General features: G+C 41.6%; 1 protein-coding gene across 1 annotated transcript in view; it reads left to right on the top strand.

Annotated features, from left to right (window-relative positions):
- ZNF407 (zinc finger protein 407) overlaps positions 1 to 20,737 on the top strand; it is a 626,800-nt gene that overhangs the window by 251,345 nt on the left and 354,718 nt on the right. Inside the window, exon 4 of the mRNA XM_088475920.1 lies at positions 1,707 to 1,781. Coding sequence (XP_088332046.1) covers positions 1,707 to 1,781 — 75 coding nt within the window. The remainder of the gene's footprint in view (positions 1 to 1,706; positions 1,782 to 20,737) is intronic.

The following is a 20,737-nucleotide window of genomic DNA, read 5'->3' as shown; positions in this document are numbered from 1 at the left end:
CTCTATAGTCCTCTTGCTTGAAGCTCCCACTGGAGCAGGCGTGCAGGACTGCATTTCTTTAAAGCTGCGGTCCCATGACCCCTGGTCAAATTTAAATTACATATTGTCTATTTAAAGCCAGCTCTGTACCACATTTTTTGCCAGATAATCAGAATTCATTCCTTGCTCCAGCAGCCTGATTATAGTGTACGATTCTGTTTGTCTATCAACGACCATTGCATGTTCTATGACAATTTTTTTCTTGCAAAACCGGTCAGAAATTGCCTGTTCCGCTGGAGAGTCAGAGGAGATCCATTCTGCTCATGTGTAGAATGGATTTCCTCTTCAAAAACACAGCGGGCAGTGCTGTTGCACCTTATCTGCTGAAGCACAGTTGGCTGTATTCGCATCCCATACGTCCACGTCAGTTAAGTGTTCAGGCACCTGTGTCTGACACAATGACCACTGACTGTTACTACAGTTTACCCTTCTGTGCCAGTGACCACTGAGTGTACAATAGCTTATCCATCTATGCCTGTGACCTGACCACTGAATGTACTATACAGTAGCTTATCCATATGTGCCAGTGACCATGATTACTGAGTGTACTATAGTTTACCCTTCTTTGCCTGAGGTCCTGACCACTGTACACTACAGTTTACGCATCTGTGCCTGTGACCTGACCTTTGCTACACCTGACCATTCTGTAGCAATTCGATTCTGTACTATTTTACATTGCTACCTACACTCCCAGGTAGTCAACTTATGGACTGTTAGAGGGTCTAGACCTGCAAGCGCCCAGCAACCTTGCGGCTGTCTGTTAAGGTGCCTACACACTAGGCAATACTTTACACAATTCGCCCGATTTCAAAGCATCGATACGACATATCATGTAAAATATGTCCAATTTGTGAGTGTCCACTCACGATGCCGATGCGCGTACTTGTGGGTCTTACATCAGATCTTGCCTGCTGCAAGTAAGATTTGCCAATCTCATACACAATTTGGTGCAATAGATAGATTTTGTCCAAGATAGTCAGATTGGACACTTTTTAGCACCATACCGTGTCCTGGAGAGCCTGGGAGCTGCCAGGGAGAGTTCAAGGGAAATTGCTCACGGTATCGCATCCTGAGCACATCTTCTAGTGTGTAGGCACCTTTAGTCTCTGGGCCAATGCTAAACTGACAACCAGAATCCTTCTATTCAGCCTGCAGTGTGACAATTCTGTAAATTGTCTATATTATAGACATTACTTATACTGTACAATTCTGTTATATTGTTTATTGCATTTAACAAATTCATATTCCTTTCTTTCAGCATTATTTTGATATTGCATAAATTCAAAGATTTTGTTTACAAGTCTGTTGTGTAAAGCATTTATATAACAACGTTATAATTTAGTGTAAGATGTCAAATATATGAAGTAACACAAAAATAAGTTTCAATTTTAAATCTGAAATCCACTTATCTTATCATGTTGTACATTTGCAAATTTATAGAAGTGTATTGTGTAATGACTTAAATATATGGCCCTGATATACTAGCTGCTTGCAATCCAACCATTCATGCCAAACTGACAAGCTGTTTCTAATTGAGACACAAGTCTGTGGCATTAAATTTTTTTGTGTGTGTGGGGGGGGATTGTACACAATGTCATTCATGAATAATAAATTTCTTCTAGACGTCATGTGAGTTTATTTCTTGTGCTTTTTCCTTTCTGTTTTAGGGTGGCTTTTGTTATGAGGAAGCATCTAAACACTCACTTATTGGGAAAGCATGGAGTTGGAACACCGAAGGAAAGGTGAGTGATTGGGACAGAAACTGGTTTTGCTACAATTGTATTTAACTGACACAATTTGAAGTGCTGATGGGTGACACACACTTCAGCAGCAACATATTTGGCTATCTAGTAATTAGTTGTATGGAACGTACCAGGGCTGTAACTAGGGTAGTGTGACCTGTGCCATGACACAAAGCACCGCAGGGCAGGGGGCGCCGTCCGGGCCAGTCAATTTTCTATTTATTATCATTCTCACTTGTAGCTTCCTCTTCTTTTATCCCCAGCATCCTCCTGGCCTCCCCTATCTTTTCCCTGGCCCTTCCCCATGAGGCCATGGCCCTTTTTCGGGCGTGTTTCTTATGTCCCTATTTGAAAAATAAAGCGATGGGGGGGCAGCAATGCTCTCTCTTGCACAGGGCACCAAAATGTCTAGTTACGGCTCTGGAACGTACATTACAATCAGTGATAAGATAAATATATACATTTACTCAATTAAAGAGCCACGTATCTGTGATAACATATCAGAAAGCATTATAAACATCTGTTTAAAGCTGTTAAAAACAAATAGGACAGTAAAGTACTGAGAAGATAGTGATCGACAAGTGAAGGCTCGGGGGCATTGGCAAGTGAAGGCTCGGGGGCATTGGCAAGTGAAGGCTCGGGGGCATTGGCAAGTGAAGGCTCGGGGGCATTGGCAAGTGAAGGCTTAGAGGGCCACATATGGCTGAGCAGTCTCCTAGAAAAGTGTAGGTAAAATCTAATTGGTTGATATGGGTCACACCTCCACTTTTCCTTCTTAGAAGTGTAACTAAATCTAACCTTTGTTCTCTCTTTTATGACCTACTCCGCTCACTTTATGCCCCATAGTCATTAAGAGCTGGTTCCTGGGGTTAAGGCATAAAGTAGAGAATAAGAGCTGAGGTTGTAACTGGGCATAAAGCAGGAATCACTTGAGGGCTGCTGGTAAAGGCTCAGAAGGCAGTCTGTTATTCGTCACTGGTATAAAGACTTAATGTAATTTTAGCTTATTAAAATTCTTAAACCCTATGGGTCAATTTCCAAAATTGAAGCCCACTAATAGTAGATACAGGATCCATTCACATTGATATCACATCTTATTGGAAGAGTGTTTGTTTGGGTCATCTAAATGTTGCAGACTCGTTACCTATTTTTGAAGCACTTTAAGTACACACATAACAGTCTGTTAATTTGAAAGCGTAAAGCAAGCTAATTCAGTGGCATTTATACTTGAGTTACTAAAGAGGAATGATCTACAATCGCAAGAGTTAAAATCTTTATTTAAAAGTCAATTTGGCATCTTTTTTCTTTGTTAATCCAGAATGTCAGGATTAGGGTCTTGCAAGAATAAAATTTTGATGACTACCAAATGCAGGTTTAAAGACAAAATACATAAAAAAAACAGTTGCAAATAAAACTGCAGATGTTATGGAAACGTGTTCTATGCAGACTAGGGAAGAATTCAATTAGCTGCGATAAGCCACTTTTCTGCTAAAAGTTTTCACTGGTGAAAATTTTTTACCAAAAATACTTATCGTGCAATCCTATTTGCCATTCTTTTCTCGTGTGCAAATTCTCAATAGCATAAAGTTGCAAAAAGTTTTCTCCACCTCCTGAGCAGGGGATATGTTGTGGAAAACCCCTATTTTTGGTTAAAATTGTCGGGACTTGGTTCAGACTGGGACACCCTTCTTAATGACTCATTAGGCAAAAATAAATTTGAATTAGCTTTATTTGGCGAATAATGACATGTAATTGTTGGGGTGAAAAAGTGTAAAGTGGGTTAATTGAATTGGGACAGGTATATGGGGTGGATACGTTCACAGGGGATGCCAGCACTTAGAATACCAGCACAGGGGATGCCAGCACTTAGAATACCGGCGCCGGAATCACGACACCTGTCAGAATCCCGGCACTGGCATCCTGACTGCCAGCATCTCGAAGGTAAGTAGCGTGGTTGGTGGGAGGGTTAGGGTCACTGAAGCTGGAAAGGCTGCTCGGCAATGATGACTGTATCACTTAAGCCATCTATAGAGAGGATGCGGTCATAATTCCGACTGCTTTTATTCCGGCGCTCACAATGCCAGCGCCGTAATCTCGACACCTGCCAGAATCCCAGCTCCAGCATCCTGACTGCCTGAATCCCGAAAGTAAGTAGCGGGGTAAGGGGGAGGGTTAGCGTTGGGGGTACGTGTTAGGCACTAGGGGGATGGCTAGGGATAGGCACTAATGGGGGAGGGTTAGGTTTAGGGTGCGGGGGAGGTTAGGTTTAAGCACTGAGGAGGGATGGTAGGGTTAAGTAGGGAGAGGGGGAGGGTTAGGTTTAAGTAGGGAGAGGGGGAGGGTTAGCATACCTATCTACAGGTGTCGGTATCCTAACTCTGTCAGGTTGGCGGCGTTGGGATTTTGACTGCCTGGATCTCGAGCGTCGGCATTCCATACCCATCCCTATGAGGGTGCTGTATGGCTGGGACAGGTGTTTTTAAGATTGCAGGTGGGTGTTAGAGGTGTATTTTTTTAAAAAAATTTAAAAGTTGCTTTAAATGACCGTGCTTTCTGTCATTATTTGAGTGTTTTTGAAAATGCATATAACAGCAATTTGACACAATTTAGGAACTGCAAATACTTTTATTTGGGCCACTAATACACTTCTACATTGTTTTCCTATATCAGTTGACTTTTTTGGGGTACAGGCAGATTTCCCCATTTACACCTATACATATCGCAGCTAATACCATGAACAGTTTCCGCGTGAATGCTGCATGACACGACTTTTGCAATAGGATTGCAGAAACAACAGGTGCGTGCAAAGGCGCAACAAGCTGAAAAACCTGCGAAGGGTCAATAACTTAACACGCGTTAAATGATCACATTATCGTGGCTAATTGAATTCCACCTTAGTCTTTTTTATGTGTTCTATACAAAATAGTCTTTCTATGTGCTCTATGCAGAATAGTCTTTCTATTTGTTCTATTTAGCCTAGTCATTCTATTTGCTCTATGCATCCTAGTTTTTCTGTGTTCTATGCAGAGTATTCTTTCTGTGTGTTCCGTGCAGTCTAATCTCTCTTCTGTGTTCTTTTCAGCCTAGTCATTCTATTTATTCTATGCAGACTAGTAATTCTATTTGTTCTATGCATCCTAGTCTTTCTGTGTTCTATGCAGACTAGTCTTTCTAATTGTTCTATGCAGACTAGTCTTTTGTGTGTTCTCTGCACTCTAGTCTTTCTATGTGTTCTATGCAGGCTAGTCTTTCTATGTGTTCTATGCAGGCTAGTCTTTCTATGTTTTCTATTCAACCTAGTCTTTCTGTGTTCTGTGCAGTCTAGGTTTTCTATGTGTTCTTTGCAGGCTAGTCTTTCTTTGTGTGTTCTATGCAGGCTAATCTTTGTGTGTTCTATGCAGGCTAGTCTTTATGTGTGTTCTATGCAGGCCAGTCTTTCTATGTGTTCTATGCAGGTTAGTCTTTCTATGTAGGCTAGTTTTTCTATGTGTTCTATGCAGGCTCTTTCTATGTGTTCTATGCATGCTAGTCTTTCTATGTGTTCTATGCAGGCTAGTCTTTCTATGTAGGCTAGTTTTTCTGTGTGTTCTATGCAGGCTCTTTCTATGTGTTCTATGCATGCTAGTCTTTCTATGTGTTCTATGCAGGCTAGTCTTTCTATGTGTTCTATGCAGGCTAGTCTTTCTATGTGTTCTATACTAGTCGATGTGATAACTTTTAGTTCCTAGAGCATTAATTTTAGAGGTAACATTCTTACTAGTGCAAAACTACTCTCATTTCTTTGCAAACATTGGATTGATCGGCTTTGAGGCCCAATCAGAATGGTGTTCTGTAGTTTTTGTGGAACTGCAAGTGCCAGCATCCTTGGACCTATCTGAACAGTCACTGGAAAGCCACGTGTTGATACCCATTTGAACTAGATTACAGCATTTGACCAGCACAAGATGAACCATAGATATTTTGTCATAAAGTTTCACCAACTAATGATAGTTCTACGTACTGTATGTCATACTTGCGAACTCTACTAGGCAGGGATGCTGAGAGGGGGGCTACTAATTGCCAGGGCTTGTTGGAGGGGCTCAGGTCTGCTGCCTCCCCCCTCCCTTTTACCTGTCAGCAGCCTCTCTCCCCAGCACTGGGCTGCAGTCGGACTGCCTGTGCGTGGGTCTGGCTCTGCAGTTCTTTTTGCTTACCTAAGGGGGTGAGGCCACGCCTCCCGCAATTAGGACTCGACCCCTGAAAATTACCGGGGGGCCTGGACTGGCTCTCTACGGGCCTGCTCCTAGGATGTACAGGTGATACCTAATTTCGGGGAGTTCTTCTACACTCTTGGGATGGTAGACCTTTTCCCACCCCATTTCACTAATGAAGTGGCCATTCCAAATGCCTGATGACGTGATTATTAACAAGTTACGTCACCATGGCCCAAATTATGCAGTTTGTGACATCACTGTCCCCTGCAACGTTCACTTCTTACTCTCCTACTTGAATTCCCGGAAAGGAGAATAGATGAGTAGGCACATATGCTAAAGCTTGTTAAAAAGTAATACAGATTAGAGAGTATAAAGTGTTGTACACATTCCCAACACAATCTGGATGTGAATTTCAAGTGGTGGAGGAAATACTGCAGCCACTGCGTTTACCGAGACAGTGACCTAATAGTGAAAGTGATTGGTGTGATGGAGATTATCTCTATTTATTAAGCAGTTAACTGCAGAAAGTGGAAGCTGGGACTACTGCAAATTCACTGTAGGCATCATTTCACAAATGCGTTAAAATATACTGTAGCCCGTAATAAACTTGACATGATAATAGATAGTGATTTGAAGTGGAGATCTCCTAATTATGTTAGAACTATCATTCTAGCTGCAGTTTATTTACTCCAACCAAATACTTCTCTATCATGGCCAAAATTCTGGCAGCATGCTCTATTATAGTACAGCAAATGAACTGTTCTCTACCTCCTTATTGATATTTGAGCGGCTGCTGTAAGCAGGAAACTTCTTCATCAGCAAGCTGAACCTACAGTTCCTGCAAATTGAGTTATTTTTTTCTTACCTGTTTAAAACATTAATGTATTGGCTAGAATAGTGCAAGCTTGCTACATTTTAATCTCTCCAGGACAATCTAATGTGTTTACTTTGCGCGCTTTAGATTTGCCTCTGTTCTCTGATAGGTTGTGTGTTACAACAAATTATGATAGAAGCTAGCTAAATAGGTTGTGGCAATTAAATTAATAATGCATTTACTTTGCTACTCTTTAGACTTGGTTCTTTGACTGATATATGCAAAAATGGTAATTTATTAAAAGCAAATTCATGTAATTGTACTGCCGAGTTTGATGGACCAAAAAAAGTTGTCAGCACGACTATCATCAAAAACACAAAAATGAAAGAAGTTCTTGTATTTGAAGTTAGAGTAGCATACTCTTTGTGATGGCAAAGATACTGACAGCCCAGCAAACAAAAACAACTGTTTCTAGAACATTGGAGGCATGTAGTAATTCTGCATCTCTTCTCAGCTGCTTTCCATATTCCCTTTAATATTGCTCTATTTTTCATGATGCCCTGGCTGGTAAGTACATCACTCATGTTGCAATTCACAAGATTGGTATCAAACAATTGTGATGAGTATTTTCAGACGATTGCAAGATGTGTGCCAGAAAGGCAGATTGTGCTGAAACTGAATATATCAGCAACTGCTGAGTGTCTTTCCAGGGGCAGGAAGTTAACTCATAGGTATCAGGATGCCACAAAAGCTGCACCATATTAGCACTGTATTATTATTATTATTATTATTACTATTACTTTATTTTATTATTACTGTTTACAAAATTCAATAAGGAATTTCACTTGATGGAAAAAACCTTATTATTTTAAACCGTTGCATATTTTATTTTTGCATGTAAAGATTTTATTTAAACAATTTCTTCCACAAAATCTTGTGAACTGTTTGTGAAATGCTTCTGCTATAGTGATCACAATAAACACCACGTCTGCGGGTGTACTTGTAGACACACACAATTTTTATTTTGTGAGTAGACATGTGCTTCAGTAGAGTTTATTACACATGTACTCCATGCTTTTTTATCTACGAAAGAAAGTTATCAGTACTCAGATATAAGGTACCGGTACTCATCTAAAGTTTCAAGTTGCTACAAGATTTATGGTGGGTACAAACTAGAGCGATGGATTGGCCAGCCGACCGATCCACTGATTTGGTAAGTGGTATGCACAAATGATATTGTGCATGCACACTTATCAATACAACGCCCGACATGTCTGGCCACAGGAACTGGTAATGACATAATTGTCGCCGGTTCCTGGGCCAGCATATGGGTTGGTGGGCAGGTAGGCCATACAGACTGCGAGATGTACCAATATATCTGCATTGGCTGTGCTGCACAGATGCACTATGCTATATGTTGATTGATGGCTGAATGAACAACATTGCATAATGTGTACCCAGCATTACTCCAGCAAGTCTTCGGATGCTTATTTATTTAGTTCTGAATTGAATTTAATCCATTTCTTCCTGTTTCTGGAAGCGTTTATAGTAATTGCACAAAAGTATACAAAAAAAAAATAAAGGTTGCATATACTTGAGTACCATCAGAAATAAGAAGTATGTTAAGCATCTAATTTGATGAGAAGGTAGCTGTACCGCTATTTGGAATCATTAAAAGAAACTTTAGGAGTGAGTTCATTATTGCCTTTGTTTTTAGTGATCATATTGTTATCAGTACACCTGACAGTAATACAGGGCTCACAAAATTCAGATTACTGTAATAGACGTAAATTGTTTTGGATTATTTGGTCCTTCATCATTGGTAATGTCTTTAATAAGTTTTAAGACTTCTTTGCAAAACATTGCATGAAATATGGATTAGCATGCCCGTTTACCGCTCCATCCGTTAGAGGTCCAAAGAGTAGGAAACCATAAGATTCAATCTTGTTGGGATGTACTGTAGTACCAGTGGAAGTATCTTGTAAGAACATTTTCTTTTTAGGCCTTATACATATTAAACACTTTATTTCACCGAACAATCTCTCAATATTCTGCCTCTAAGCATAGTCCAAAGTCTTTCTCCCACTTGTGGTTATATACTGTAAGCCCTTGTGAAAAGTATTGTGTTTAATAAAAGGTTATGTAAGGCCCTTAGAATTATAATCCAGTAAGCGTAAAGATTCAACCAATGTGCGTATTCTCAATGTGGTCGATTGGTCAGTTTGAAAAAACTAAAGTATGGATGTGTACACATACATCTATGTACACATACATCTAGCCTCTGTGTACTACAAGTCGAGTTACACATATCGCATGAGTGACATGTTGTGAAATGCTACGATAGTGTCAGCTGCTGTGACACTGTAACGTAGCATATTGAATGCAGATACAGCCGCAGTCGCGAACGGAATATAGGCATGCTGCATATCATATTAATCAACAGAAGCTGCTTGTGTGTCCTATTCGCATTGCGTTTGCGGATAAGACACATTTGAAGGGAATAAGACTCATTTGAAGAGTTGCACAAAAAAATGCTCTGCGCTACCGAGTCACTCCACGGCATGGCGCGACTAGAAGGGCGCAAGGAGGCTAGATGTATGAGGACACATCTGTATTTGCAAAATTTAAAATAATTGAGCCCCATGGAGGTTTAATTTGGTTACAAATCCCCAAAAGAGAAGTCTCTAAGTCAGGGGTAGCCAACCTCAGTCTTTGAGAGCTACTAACAGTTCACATTTTAGCCTATATCAATTGAGATGTGATGTTTTCTAAAGTTTTAAAAGTATCATTTGCGTATCATAAAGGCAATACCTGAAATGCAATCGTTATTGGAACCCTGATAAGGAGACATTTTCAAGAGACCTTATAGCTGTCCTAGGTTAAGGGTCTATATACGGATGGATGGATGGCAATTTACTGTAAGTCAGTAGTAAAAAAATATATTTATAGATCTAGAAGTTTGAATGACATTTAGGAGCTTGGTACAATGCGTCTTTAGAGATTTCGGACAGTAACTAATCAAAAATATTACACACATACATAGCTACATAAACAGATAATATTGAGAATAGACCCTAAAGATAAACAACTGCCATCCTATAAAGCCTATTGTATTAGTAAAAGTATAAAATGTCAAAACTAATACTTAGCTACAACATACTTAAAGGCTGATAAGAGCAGATCATATAACCAAAGCTAACTTGTGGTAATAGATGCTTAATGATACCCGTAGCTACCCAGTGCTGGAGTGTCTGCACATGCTGGTATAAACGTGATTCACATATTGTCACTCTATTAGCTCTCTATTGTCTAAATTGTTCACCTATCTTTTAACTATGCCACTTGAGCTGAATGATGTTAGTGAATGATCTGATGCTTATTGAAATTGTCAAATTTCTTCTGTCTTTGACTCAAGTGTGTCTATGCGATTTTTTATTATTATTATTATTATTATTATTATTACCAGTTATTTATATAGCGCACACATATTCCTCAGCGCTTTACAGAGCATATCTTACCATTCACATCTGTCCCTGCCCCAGTGGAGCTTACAATCTATATTCCCTATCACATGCTCACAAACATACACACTATGGTCAATTTTGTGGGGAGCCAATTAACCTACCAGTATATTTTTGGAGTGTGGGAGGAAACCGGAGTACCCTGAGGAAACCCACGCAAGCACAGGGAGAATATACAAACTCCACACAGTTAGGGCCGTAGTATGAATCGAACCTATGACCTCAGTGCTGTGAAGCAGTAATGTTAACCATTACACTGTTTGTGCTGCCCCAGGACTGTAATGTTTGTGAAGTCCTCCATTGCACTGCTAGAATTAATTTGTTTGTACCACGTAAATACTCCCCCGAGGCTTGGTGAATCCCGAGAAAATTGCTCATTCATGTGAGCCTGCAGAATGGAGTGATCCTGATTTTGGAAAAGCAAAAAATGTTGCAAAGCTTTTTGTCCCCCGATGGGTCATTTTAAGATTGCTGGTAAAATGTCAGATTAGTATGTTAAGAAAAAGGGTTTTAGGGTGCATACACACCAGGACGATATTGGTATGATTAAGGTAATTGGAACGATGAATCGTGTAAATCGCATAGTGTGTACGCACAATTGCGCACTCCCGCTGGTCGTATGCGACGTCTTATGATTGTCTGTGCTGCACAGACAATCATAAGATAACGCATACGATAAGGTGCCAATCGCACAGTGTGTACGGACAACCGGACGATCAGCCCACTGTACACTGTACAGCGCATTCGATTTGACGATTCAACAAATCGTCAAATCTTATGCGAAATTGGACAGTGTGTATGCTCAATTTAGGAAGTTCTGCCTTCAAGGGAAATTGGATAGGAAATCGGAACGATTACAAATCGTTCAGGTGTGTACCCTGCCTTAGGATAAAGAGATCTGTTACTACAGGACTTTTCACACCATAAGCTCATTCAACAATGTGTAGGATAGAAATCATTGATGAACACCATAGGAATCATTGATGAATACCAGTTAAATATACACCTCTGTGAGAAAAGGTCATATCTGTATTTTAATGCGGATAAAAAGTGGCTCAAATTAAAGGTACATACACACACAACTATTTATTGAACGATTATCGTTAACGATATCGTTTATCGTTCAATCGTTGGAAAAAAATCGTTCACTTTCTAAGTTAAAACGAACGATTATCGTTCATGCGCGTTCACATTTGTAGTTCAGTCAGACTGACCAACTCAACGATTTTCATTAAGGGAATATGCAAAAATCGTTTGTAGTTAAAAAAAAAATCGTTCATTACATTTAGTAAATGAATGATTTTAGTAAACTATTTTCGTTCATTTTTCCCTTGAAAAAATTTCCGAAAATCGTTTATTAAAATCGTTCATTTACAAAATCGTTGTGTGTGTATGCAGCTTTAGAGTTGATTTGAAAATTCCATGTATGTATATAATTGTGAAATGCCTGTGGCACCCATTAGGGTGTCCAGTAATAGTCCAGCTTCAAACATTATTGAATGCAGGGCAAGAGGTGATCTCATTAATTTTACAATATATGACATTTAATCCTTTAATTGTTTGAAATGCAGCCCTAAAAAACTATGTTATATGGAGAAGGGCCAATTCTCCAGCTCCACTAGGAGGATGGTACATGGCATGTCCTGTCCTGACCAGATGATTTTGACACATTCCTAGACATTGTGACTGTCTCTCAGCAGGGTTTGGGTCAGTCAGAGAAACAAGGTATCTCAGACTATTATAATTTGAAACACATGATTTTATACATAAGTTACATGAATTAAAGTTTACTCCAACAATAACCTTTAACTTCAATATTGGAAGAAAACACAGACCTAATTAGAGGACTAGGCCCTACATTATGCTATAGAAGCCTCTGAATGTTTCAGAGGCCAGCGTTCCCCGCGATGTGAGGAGCTTGCGCACCTGCTGGATCTAGTTCGATCCAGCAGTCAGCGACAGCTGGAGCCCTGATGGCGAGGAGCGGTGCCAGCGTGTAGACAGGTAAGTACTGCACAGGGGTGTGAGCGGGCTGTTCTGCACTGGGAGGGGGAGCTAGTACTGGTGGCACAGTATGAGAGGCACTACTTTAGGGGGCACTACTACAGGTGGCAATGCATACTGGGTACAACTACAAGGGGCATTGCATAAGGGGCACAACTGCTGTGGGCATTGAATAATGGGCACAACTACAGGGGGCATTGCATAAGGGGCACAACTACTGTAGACTTTGCATAATAGGCACAATTCCAGGGGGCATTGCATAAAGGGGCACAACTACTGTGGGCATTGCATAATGGGCACAACTACAGGGGGCATTGCATAAGGGGCACAACTACTGTAGACATTGCATAATATGCACAGCTATAGGGGGCATTGCATAAAGGGCACTACTAGAGTGGACATTGTATAAGGGGCACTACTGTGTGTCATAACGTGAATAAGTGACACTACTACCAGTATGTGGTGTAATGTAAATAAGATTGTGCTGCTATGTTGCTTTATTTGAATTGGGGATACTACGTGTGATTTCTGCAGGACAGACCCCTGCACCCCTTGCTGCAAGGTCACGCTCCCTGTTTGCATACCACGCCCCCTTTTTGTGGCTCGGTAGATCACAAAATGTTTTTGCTTTAAAAGTAGATCACAGAGTCAAAAAGTCTGGCCACCCCTGCTTTAGAATACCATTGCATATAAAAGTAAGGTTAAAATGCTGTATTATATTACTATGAAGGTAAGGTAATTGATATCTGTGTGAAAGTATTCCTCTTCTTGCTTGGCAAGATTAAATTTACACTTAATTAATACAATTCAGTTTGCACTCTCTACTTAAAGAATGACATTACTATTTAAATAGGATAAACTTTATTTCAAACACCGGAAGTGTAATGTCCGGAAATCAACAGGATGGGCGGCAAGCACATGTTTCTGTGAAATGGACCATAATTAAAAGAATAATTAATTAAAAATATTTGATAAAAATCTTTTTGGTGTGTATGCTTAATAAAAATGATCTGTATTTTGTATATGTATAAAAATAAAATAAAAAAAATCTGTAAGCTGGACTGGAAGTAAAATATCAGAAATTAAGAGGAATAAGAAAAATCCAATATTGAGTAGTGGAGTAAAATCTTTTTTAGATCAAATCTTTCATAAGGAATGCTGTTAATTCTATAGCTATATTTAATCACTGTGATTCTAAGCTTTGGAGTTCATAAATCCATTTTGTCTCATTCCTTTTTAATGTGGTTTTTAGATCTTCTCCTGTCCAATGGGGTGTTATATTCTGATTGCCAGTGAACTGTAGTCCTTTGGGATCTTTGTTGTGTTTCTTTAAAAAATGGGCAGATAAGCTATGTGTTTTTAATCCTTTTTTAATATTATAGTGATGTTTGGCCACTCTTGTCTTCAATTTTCTTTGTGTTTGGCTCACATACGCTCTTCAGATTTGCTTGATACATGATCCTTTTTTTTGTAACTCTTTCTTGTTTGTTGGGATTGAAAGGTTTTAACCCATTTCTTATTAATTCTTTGCTTCTTACAACCCCGACAATTTAGACAGAAATGGAGCCTTTTGTTTGTGTATTCAGTTTCTGTTTTGGTATAGGAAGGAAGCTTTTCATTAGTTGCTGCTTTTAAATTCTTGTGCCTCACAGTAGTTCCTCATCCCTCTGTGCACGTGGTGAGGTTGTTTTTTTCTAATTTCACTGTTAAAAAGTTGCATTTGCATTACTTTGCATCTTATAAGGTCAAAGGGAAACATGAGGCTGAGGCCCCAATGCTGGTATCATGTAAATCCTGTCATGGAGGCCTGTATCCTCTGGTTTTCATAAAGGATGGATTGTGTATTTTTGTTATAAGATTCCATCACATCAACCCAGTATACCAGCTCCTGCGCAAGAGCCACTGTGGGTGTCCTCTTTTTCACAGGTGCTAACGCATTGTGGACCGTTTAGCGGCGCCTATACTGCCTCCTACTATGGGATTTCCACAACAGTTGCAACCTGCTATGTGTGTTCTCCCTATGCATCCATCTTGGATGTATGCTTATGCTCATTCTTCACAAATTATGGTTCAACAGTCTGCCGCTCTTAAACCTAGGCAAGCGGATAGATGGGTAACCACTAAGGTTCAGGGTCAGAAGAGATCATCTCGTCATTCCGCCCAGGTTTTATGCTCAAATGCATCATCAGATGAATTGGATGTTGCACAGGGTTCCTCCTCGGAAATTGTATCTGAGGAGGAGGATTGTCATGCCTCTATTGATGTTCCCTCTCTTGTGAGAGCGGTTAAATCTATATTAAATTTAGAAGATGAAAGGCACCTCCTAGGTCTAAAGCTCCGCTCTTTAGATGACAGAAAGTGGTTAAGGATGAGTTTCCCTCAGTCTGGACAGCTTTCAGAACTCATGGCTGAGGCATGGAGTACTCCTGATAGACGGTTCCATGCTACAAGTAAGTTATCCATTTCCATTAACTGAATGTGGGATGTCTCTCCTACAGTGGATGCTCACGTAACTCATTTAATTAAGAGTTCCACGTTGCCCATTCCGTCTGCATCCTTTCTTAAGGATGCTACTGATAAAAGATTGGAAACCTGTTTGAAATACATTTTTTCTTTATCTGGTGCAATCACGCGGCCGGCTATGGCTACAGCCTGGGGAGCCAAGGCCATGGAAGAGTGGACGGCGGCATTGAAAGAGACTATGCCAGATTCTACAAGAGAACAACTGTCTTATTTCTCTTTTAATCGGGAGGCAGCATCTTACATAGGGGATGCGGCAATGGACGCAGGAATTATGGCATCTAGGGCGTCACCAGCCTCAATTGTGGCATGCAGAGCCCTCTGGTTAAAGTCCTGGAAGGTGGATGTGGGTTCCAAGAAAGCTCTGGAATCCCTGCCTTTTTTCGGGTGAAAGATTGTTTGGTCCACAATTGGATAAGATAGTGGTCACATTTGCAGGTTCAAAAGCTTCTGGCTTGCCCTCAACAAACACTTACAAAAGGCAGTTTTCCTTTCGGCCTCAGGGAAGGGCAAAGGGCCAGTCCTTTTCCAGGCAGTCGACTACCAAGCCACAACAAGGGAAGAAGTCATGGTCAGTCAGACATCCAGCTGCTAAGCTGGACGACAAACCTTCAGCCTGATGGGGCGGGCTTCTTCAGTTTTGCGACACTTGGCATCAGACAACAGATGCCTGGGTCAGAGAAGTGCTCTCTCAGGGATATACAATCACCTTCCACCAACATCCTCAACAGAAATTCTTTTGCAGAAATCCCCCATCAAGCTCTGTCAAGGCCCTGGCCCTCCAGGAAGCCATTCAGACTTTGTTGGGTTCAGGGGTTATCATTCCGGTTCCCTTGGCTCAAAAGGGAAGCAGATATTATTCAAATCTGTTCTTGACTCAGAAACCGAATGGGTCTCATCGCCCTATCCTGAATCTAAAGCATCTCAACAAATTTATTCATGTACCCAAATTCCGTATAGAAACCCTACGGTCAATTATGATGGCAATGGAACCTGGGGATTTTATGGTTTCCCTAGACATACAAGATACATACCTGCATGTGCCTATAGCACCAATCCCATCAAAGGTTTCTACAATTTGCTGTTCGTCAGCAACATTAGCAATTTCAGGCTCTACCCTTTGTTCTGTCCACAGCTCTTCTGGTGTTTACCAAGATAATGGCGGTCATGACAGCTCATCTCAGACGACAAGGAGTCAGAATTCTGCCATACTTGGCTGATCTCCTAATATTGGCACAATCTCAGGATGTTTTCATCATCTTCAACTGACAGTGACCTCCCTAAAGGAGCATGGCTGGATTGTCAATTTGAAAAAGTTGTCATTTTTCCAACATAGCGAATGATACATCTGGGAGTGTGCCTGGATTCTCAGGTGCAGAAGATCTTTTTACCAGTAGAAAAGATTGCAGCTCTACATTTGCGGGTGTGCAAATTGCTCCACAATCAAGGAGTATCAGTCCACGCAGCGATGCAGGTCCTGGGTTCCATGGTTTCTACCTTCAATATGGCCCTTGCCGCTATTGATCCTGTCTTGTTGGAACAGTCAGTGTCAGTGGATAAAGTCTCAGATGGTTCTTCTCTCCCCAGAGATTCATCTCTCTCTGGCCTGGTGGCTTCAGATGACTCATCTAAACATGGTTCGCCTTCTGTGGATCTCAAAGTGGGTACTCCTCACCACAGACACCAGTCTTCGAGGATGGGGCGCGGTATCAAGTTATCACGCTTTCCAGGGAAGGTGGACATCTCAGGAATGTCAACTGCACATAAATATCTTGGAACTCCGGGCAATATACAGGGCTCTAGTACTAGCACAAAGCCTCCTTCAAGGCAGGTCTGTCCAAATCCAGTCCGACAATGCGACCACGGTAGCCTGCCCCAACCATCAGGGAGGCACGCAAAGTCGGGCAGCCATGCGGGAAGTGGCAAACATTCTGACTTGGGCAGAATGTCATCTTCTGCCAATTCAGCAATATTCATCCCAGGAGTCCACAACTGGGAAGCAGACTTCCTCAGTCGTCAGGACATACATGCCAGAGAATGGGCTCTCCACCCAGAGGTCTTTCAGCTTCTAGCGGACAAATGGGGACTACCAGAGGTGGATCTCATGGCCTCACAGCACAATTACAAGGTCCCCGGGTATAGGTCCAGGACAAGAGACCCCTAGCCGCCTTCATGGATGCGCTGGCAGTGGGGTGGGATTTCAGGTTGGCTTACCTGTTTCCCCCATTCTCTCTTCTACCAAGAATTCTCAGAAAATTCAAGCAAGAGGGCGGCAGGGTGATTCTAGCTCCGGTTTGGTCCAGGCGCCATTTGTTCACCGACCTGATGTCTCCCCATACATACTCCACTCACACTTCCTCTTCGGCCGGATCTGCTAGTGCAGGGTCCCTTTCTACATCCGGACCTACCTCGTCTGTCTTTGATGGCTTGGCTCTTGGAACTTCCATCTTAAGAGCCAAAGGGTTTACTAATTCTGTGATTCATACAATGCTTGTGGCAAGAAAGCCTTCCTCTGCCCGTATCTATTACAGAATTTGTCATTCCTTTTTTCTATGGTGTTCCCATAGAAAAGTTGATCCTAAGATTTTTAGGGTCTCTCGGGTTCTCGCTTTTCTCCATGCTGGATTAGACCTTGGTCTCCGCCTGGCCACATTGAGGGTACAAGTTTCTGCGCTTTTGGTTTGGTTTCAGTGTAGAAGCTCCCTTGCTGGATGTTAGAATATTTTTGCACGGTGTTCTCCATCTGCAGCCATCTTTTGTTCCTCCGGTGGCACCGTGGGATTTGTCTTTGGTTCTCAGGGTGCTACAGGCTCCCCCCTTTGAACCTTTGAATACAGTGAACCTCAAGTGGTTGACAGCGAAGACACTTTTTCTCCTCGCTATCACCTCAGCTCGCAGAGTCTCTGATTTGGCAGCACTGTTGTGTTGCCCCCCATATTTTATCTTCCACCAGGATAGAGAAGTCCTGCATACATGGGCAGGCTACCTTCCAAAAGTGGTATGCCGTTTTCATATAAATGAAGAAATTGTTGTACCGGCGTTCAAGTCTTCAGGCCTTTCTGCTGGTGAAGCTTCATTGGATGTGGTTTGAGCCCTTCAGATTTACGTGGATCGTACCAACGCCATCAGGAAATCTGATGCACTTTTTATTTTGTATGGCTTTCACAAACGTGGTTGGCCAGCTAACAAGCAAACTCTGGCTCGGTGGCTGCGATTGATTATTTCTCAAGTTTATTATTTCTCAAGGTTGATCTCCCTGTTCCCAGCAGGATGACAGCACATTCAACTCTGTCTGTAGGACCTTTGTGGGTGGTTAGGCATGGCGCCTCGGCTGAACAGCTGTGCAAGGCAGCCACTTGGTCTTTCGTCCATACCTTTATCAAATTCTATGCATTTGATACCTTTGCCTCCCAGGATGCTTCCTTTGGGCGGTGGATCCTCCTGTTGGCTCAGGAGCGTACCCACCCTTAAGGGTACTGCTTTAGGACATCCCCAAGGTAGTTCCTATGGACCCTGAAGAAGAAAACAAGAGTTATGGTAGACTTACCCTTGACAACTCTTGTTCTTTGAGGTCCATAGGGTCCACAGGGCACCCTCCCTGATGCACCTGGCTTCAGTGGGATCTGTTCCTTCTTGTCACTGATTCCCTCTTTATTGTATGAGTGTTTCTAGTGTAATGTGTACTTTCTTCTCCACTTTCATTCTCTTGCCAATGGGCTCATTTGCAAACTGAGTACCTGATGCTGGAGGCGGGGTATATATGGGGGAGGACCCAGTGCATCCTGGACCCAGAAAGAGTTGACACTTTGGTGCCAGGTTTCCTCCAAACCACATATTCCCAAGGTAGTTCCTGTGGACCCTATGGACCTCAAAGAAAAAGCGTTATCAAAGGTAAGTCCACCATAACTTTTTTTAATTTGCTTTTTATCTTCATTTATTGTTTTTAGCTTTTTAAGCTATATATTTCAAACAAACCTTTGCTGAATGCTTACCTTTACAAGTCGATTTTAAATACAGTGATATATAAAGACCTACTATAACACACATTTATACATAGTAATTTGCTCAATCACTCTGTAAGGTAGATTTCAAAGTTATATACAATTTACTGAGCACGGATGAGAATGGTCAGTCCTTTATTATAGTGTCTATTTAGAAATAAGGGTCACACTATTTTGCACAAAGGATTCATAAATATATCATATATCTAAATAATTTCATAATCCTGGTAAATATGTCTGACTTCTCTGAGCCGTGGTCTAGACTTCATCTACCACACAAGTCACTTTATCATTTTCATCAAATACACCAATGTTTCCATTCAAAAGTTCTCTCAGGACCCAGTAGGTCCCACACTTCTCTGGGGTTGTAATTCATATTTTACTCTTCCAAAGGATTCTTTTGCATTTAACATGTAGGTGGTGGTGCTACAACATGAGATAAGCAAAGGTTGTCACAAAACTAGGGGTGTGCACCGGCCACTTTTCGTGTTTTGTGTTTTGGTTTTGGATCTGGATCTTTCTTCGTGTTTTGGATCTGGATTGGTTTTGCCAAAACCACCCTTCCGTGTTTTGGGTTCTGGGTTTTGTGTTTTGGATCTGTATTTTTTTAAAAAAAAGCATAAAAACAGCTAAAATCACAGAATTTGTTGGTTTCTCTGCTCCTATGCTATTATTAACCTCAATAACCTTAATTTCCACTCATTTCCAGTCTATTCTGAACACCTCACACCTCACAATAGTGTTTTCATGTCCAAAAGGTTGCACCGAGGTAGCTGGATGACTATGCTAAGCGACACGAGTGGGCGGCACAAACACGTGACCCATCTAGGAGTGACACTGCAGTGGCAGACAGGATGGCAGTTAGAAAAACTAGGCCCCAAACTGTACATAATGCAAAGAAAAAAAAGAAGTGCAAGATGGAATTGTCCTTGGGCCCTCCCACCCACCCTTATGTTGTATAAACAGGACATGCACACTTTAACAAATCAATCATTTCAGCGCCAGGGTCTGCCACACAACTGTGGCTGAAATGATTGGTTCGTTTGGGCCCCCACAAAACAAGCTGGCAATTAATGTGTCCCTGCACAAACTGGCTCTACGGAGGCAAGATGTCATCCTCATCCTCCTCATCCACCGATTCCTCACCCTCTTCAGTGTGTACATCCTCATCCTCACAGAGTATTAATTCGTCCCTGCTGGAACCACAGGTCCCTCTGTACGTTCTGGAGGCTGGTCTCCCTGGAAGAGTTGATAATTCATTTTATGAACATCATCTTCTCCACATTTTGTGGAAGCAACCTCCTACGCCTTTCGCTGACAAGGTTCCCGGCTGCACTAAACACTCTTTCGGAGTACACACTGGAGGGGGGGCAACTCAGGTAAAATAGAGCCAGTTTGTACAGGGACCTCCAAATTGCTTCTTTTTCCTGCCAGTACAGGTACGGACTGTCTGACATGCCTACTTGGATGCTGTCACCGATGTAATCCTTTAACAGACAGACGCACGCTTGTCGCTGCTGCTTTGAGGATTCAAGTGCGGCTACAGCCCACACAATTCACAAAGACAGAAAAAAAAAAAGAATATTTTTATTGTTTGTGGAGCACACTTTGAGGGTTACACCACCCTTTAACAGACAGACGCACGCTTGTCGCTGCTGCTTTGAGGATGCAAGTGCGGCTACAGCCCACACAATTCACAAAGACAGAAAAAAGAAGAAGAATATTTTAATTGTTTGTGTAGAACACTTTGAGGTGTCACCACCCTTTAACAGACAGACGCACGCTTGTCGCTGCTGCTTTAAGGATGCAGGTGCGGCTACAGCCCACACATTTCACAAAGACCGAAAAAAAAAAGAACAATATTTTAATTGTTTGTGTAGAACACTTTGAGGTGTCATCACCC

The sequence above is a fragment of the Taudactylus pleione genome, unplaced genomic scaffold (assembly GCF_031769625.1).
Source record: "Taudactylus pleione unplaced genomic scaffold, aTauple2 ptg000179l, whole genome shotgun sequence".
Taxonomy (NCBI): Eukaryota; Metazoa; Chordata; class Amphibia; order Anura; family Myobatrachidae; genus Taudactylus; species Taudactylus pleione.
The sequence above is the reverse complement of the archived record's forward strand: the minus strand, read 5'-3'. Positions and strand labels throughout refer to the sequence as shown.